This window comes from Triticum dicoccoides, unplaced genomic scaffold, assembly GCF_002162155.2.
Source record: "Triticum dicoccoides isolate Atlit2015 ecotype Zavitan unplaced genomic scaffold, WEW_v2.0 scaffold195942, whole genome shotgun sequence".
NCBI lineage: Eukaryota > Viridiplantae > Streptophyta > Magnoliopsida > Poales > Poaceae > Triticum > Triticum dicoccoides.
The window spans coordinates 1-4271 of NW_021232251.1; the positions used below are offsets into that span (position 1 = coordinate 1).

Sequence of the window (4271 nt, forward strand, 5' to 3'; positions counted from 1 at the left end):
CACAACCAGCAGAAAGATATTCCTGCGGATATCACGGCGGAAGTCCCGGCCCTTTCAAATTTGGTTGGGAGAGCGACGCCGCATTGACCGGCCGCTCCGATCGCCGCGTGCCGTGATCATGGCGTCTCGCGCAGCTCCTCCCGTCCTGCTGCTGCTCTTCTTCTTCCTCGTGATGGCGTCCCTGCTCGCCGTCGATGCGTCAGGTGCGTAACTTCCTACCCGTCTTCCTTTCCACCGATCGCGCTCGCCGAATTGTCAGGTGTGTGACTTTGGTGGGTGGGGTCATGTGCAGCGGCGGCGGCGGCGCCTGGCGTGAACTCGCCGTTCGTGCTCGCGGCGGCGCGGACGCAGCGGAAGGACCCTCTCGACGGGCTGAGGTACTACACCGGCGGATGGAACATCAGCAGCGAGCACTACTGGGCCGTGAGTTCTCGTCCTGAATATTCTTGATCCGTTGGTTGCAATCCGCATTCGTAGGTAAAATTCAATTCTGATGAATTCCGGTTCCTGAATTCTGCTGTTGTTTCCGCGATGCGATTCTGCAGTCGGTGGGCTTCAGCGCGGCGCCGGTCTTCGCGGCGGCCGGAGTCTGGTTCGCCGTGTTCGGCGCCGCCCTGTTCCTCGCCGGGTGCTGCTACTGCTGCTGCCCCAGCCGCAGCACCTCCTACTCCCGCGCTGCCCTGGTCGTCTCGCTCCTGCTCCTCCTCGCCTTCACGGCCGCCGCCGCGTAATTCTTTTTCCCCCGATCACCTCGCCACCGTCTCCTCTTCCACGAGTCACAACCACCGCCGCTCTCCTGACCATAACCAGTCTTCGGTGCGTGTGCGCGTTGCAGCATCGGGTGCGCTGTCCTGTACGACGGGCAGGGCCGGTTCCACGGCAGCACGGCGGCGACGGTGGACTACGTGGTGAAGCAGTCGGGCGACACGGTGGACAACCTGCGGGCCTTCTCGGGGTTCCTGGAGGCTGCCAAGGCGGCCGGCGTGGGGGCCGTCTCGCTGCCCGACGACCTCAAGGGGAGGATCGACGGCGTGGTGCGCAGGGTGAGCTCCGCCTCCGACGAGCTCGCCGCCCGCACCGCCAGCAACTCCGCCAAGATCCGAGACGCGCTGGACACAGTGTACGTCACTGAAACAGCAGTACTCATTTGTCACGAAACCTTAATTTCCATCACAAAATGAAGAACCGCTTGACCCCTGATTAATTCGCTGCCGCGTCGCAGAAGGAAGATCCTCATCGTTCTTGCAGTCGGGATGCTAATCCTCGCCTTCGCTGGCCTTGGTGAGCAGCACTGGTCACTGAAACTTTGAACTGAAATATTATTCTGCTTCCGCTACGATGAAATGATCTGAAGAACTTGTATATATTTTGCAGTGTTCTCGGCGTGTGGATTGGAGTCGCTGGTCTACGTGTAAGCATAGTTAATCTAATCCAATGTAGCTGCATGCGGTGCGAGACTTGGGTGTTAAGCTAAGATTGCACGGCTGACTGTTCGTCCGTCCGTGATCCGTCCGTCCGCAGGTTGGTGTTCCTCGGGTGGATTCTGGTTGCGGCAACGTTCGTGATGTGCGGCACGTTCCTCCTCCTGCACAAGTAAGCGCGCCACCAACCTCAACCTCAACTCCTCACGCAAGAAGAAGTGCAGCAGTGACATGTGTTTTTCTTTCAGCGTGGTGGGGGACACGTGCGTGGCGATGGGCGAGTGGGTGCGGCGCCCGCAGGAGCACACGGCGCTGGACGACATCCTGCCGTGCGTCGACACGGCCGCCGCCTCGGAGGCGCTCGGCCGGAGCAAGGAGGTGAACTACCGCCTCGTGGACGTGCTCAACGGCGTCATCTCCAACGTGTCCAACCGCGACTTCCCGCCGCAGGCGCCGCTCTCGCCGCCGCTCTACTACAACCAGTCGGGCCCGCCCGTGCCGCCGCTCTGCAACCCCTACACGCCGGACCTCCGCGACCGCGCCTGCGCGCCCGGCGAGGTCGCCGGCCCGGACGCCGCGCGGCAGTCGTGGGGCGGCCTCGTGTGCCGGACGGCGGACGCCGGCGGGTCGGGGGTGTGCGCCACCGCCGGGCGACTGACGCCGTCCATGTACGCGCAGATGGTCGGCGCCGCCAACGTGAGCTACGGGCTGTCCCGGTACGGGCCGGTGCTGGTGGACCTGGCGGACTGCGCGTTCGTGCGCCGCGCGTTCCAGGCCGTCGGCGAGGACCACTGCCCCGGCCTGCGGAGGTACAGCGAGCAGGTGTACCGGGGCCTGCTGGCCGTCGCGGCCGCCGGGCTGCTCTCGGTGCTGCTGTGGGTGGTGCACTCGAGGGAGAGGCGGAAGAGGAGCGACGCCAGGGAGGTGGAGCTCATGGCGCCGCCGCCGCCCTTCAGGTACCCGCTGGAGGAGAAGGCGCTGCTGCACAGCCCCAGAAGAAGGCCGTACATGTGATGTGAGCGTGCCGGTTTGTTAGGCGGATATCATGCTAGTGCTAGTCTCCAACCGGCAGGGGCTTCCTGCAGGGTTGCATTATGCTTTGTAGCCTACTGCGAGATTGCATTGACAGTGTTGAATATGATAGCAAGGCACTAATTCAAACTTGAACCGTGATTTCCTGCTGCGAGCTAGTACCATATTCGTTGTGAAAAACGCTTATGAGTAATCCAACCAAAAAAATTACAAATACAAAGCAAACCGGAACCTAGGACACTGTCCGACAGCAAGAGGAACTCCTGCAGATTTGTGTAAAAAGCACTACTCCCTTCGTCTCAAAATAAATATCGCTGGTTTAGTATTTTGGGACGGCGGGAGTATATTTGGAAGGAGTATATTTGTGATAATCTTATCTGGTGAATGTCGGCTGAAAGAGGGATGTCAAACGAACGCTTTTCCTGCAGTTTTAGTAAACGAAAAATGCCTTCTTCTCAAGAAACTGTCATGTTATTCTGAAGAAGTTGTCATCCCCGCAACTAAAACTGCCAGCGAAATCGTTCGAAATGTCACCCACTCTCAGCGAACGTTCGCCAACTAAGAAGGCTCTTTTTATTTTTGGATTTAAGCATGTTCTAGTAGATCGGCCTAAAACCCAAATTTCCTCGTATATTTTTTTCTCCTAAAACTTTTCTCCACTAGCTGAGATATAGTCTAGAGTAGGCACTTCTTGAAAAAAAAGATATGTGTTGCATTGCTTCCTGCTCGTCCGCAACTTTCCCGCCCGATCCTAACACAACAACCATCGCTCACCTTGCCACTGGCCGTTCGCGGCACCGACGATTGGCGGAATGGAAAGCCTCACCCTCGCCCATGCCCGGAGACCCACCACAAAATTGGCTCTGCAAGGATCAAAACGGTGGCGCAAGGGAAAAACTTGATAAAGAGCTCCAGGTCGCCGGCGGTGGTCGCTATAGTCGCTCAACCGCCACCACCCTACCGCCCTTGGCCCAGTCATCCGGTAAGCGGGACTATTGGTCATCGACCAAGGCGGCGAAGAACATGACTACATTGGCAAAGAAGAAGAAATCAATGGTCGCCTCGACGCCACCTCCTCAACGTCCCGCGGCATCGATGACTACTGCTCGGCCTTCTACAACCGCACAGCCACCACATCCACCTTCGACGACCAAAGAGTAGAAGGATTCAGACGAGAATTGGAGCAAGGCCGATGTGCTCGAGGCTCGAAAGGTTAGTAAAATCTTTTTGTTCTGCAATTTTGCAACTGAATGATGCATGATTTGACTTTGATTGCTAGTTTTTTTTCTTTGTTATTGTAGTGAGCAAGTGAATGATGATGTAGAAGATTTCATGGAACAATTAAATGCAAGACATATAGCCAAGAGATGGCGAGAAATGCCGAGAGGTAGGAGGAGGATGAGGAGGTGGATGTGCCGGACACCCAAACATTGAAAAGGAGGAGCAAGTCATTCAACTACAACACTGAGGAAGATGAAGCTTTGTGGTGGCGCCAATGGTGGTGCCGGCAGGAGATCGTGAGGCCATTGTGAACTATGTTATCTTTTGGTCCACCATATGTTTGGTGGACTTCTTGAAATGAACTTGATCATTTGGTGCCTTTTGGCACAAATTACATTTATATTCGTTGGGTTGGATGAACTTCATTTATACTCGTAGTTGAACTGCGATGTGGTGTATTCGATTTGTTTATGTTTGTTTCAATTGTTTGAGCAAACGTTTGGAAAACTTGACAAAAGAAAATTTAGGGAGTAAGTTTTAGAAAACATTCTAGATAAGATTTCCTTAAATATAATTTATTTATTTTTGCGCGGGGGG

The 4271-nt window shown here is 55.8% G+C and overlaps 1 protein-coding gene across 1 annotated transcript; it reads left to right on the forward strand.

Moving 5' to 3' along the window:
- The first annotated feature begins 9 nt into the window (after positions 1–9).
- On the forward strand, positions 10–2598 carry LOC119344970. Its single transcript, XM_037615239.1, has 8 exons — positions 10–203; positions 293–423; positions 546–727; positions 836–1120; positions 1223–1281; positions 1375–1411; positions 1522–1593; positions 1670–2598. The coding sequence occupies exons 1-8, from the start codon at positions 119–121 to the stop codon at positions 2433–2435; spliced, it is 1617 nt and encodes a 538-aa protein (XP_037471136.1). The 5' UTR covers positions 10–118; the 3' UTR covers positions 2436–2598.
- The last annotated feature ends 1673 nt before the right edge of the window (positions 2599–4271 follow it).

Coding starts and splice junctions, on each gene's coding strand:
- LOC119344970 (XM_037615239.1), top strand. CDS start 119: ATGGCGTCTCGCGCAGCTCCTCCCGTCCTGCTGCTGCTCTTCTTCTTC. Junction 1,121..1,222: donor CGAGACGCGCTGGACACAGT/GTACGTCACTGA, acceptor GCCGCGTCGCAG/AAGGAAGATCCTCATCGTTC. Junction 1,282..1,374: donor CCTCGCCTTCGCTGGCCTTG/GTGAGCAGCACT, acceptor TATATTTTGCAG/TGTTCTCGGCGTGTGGATTG.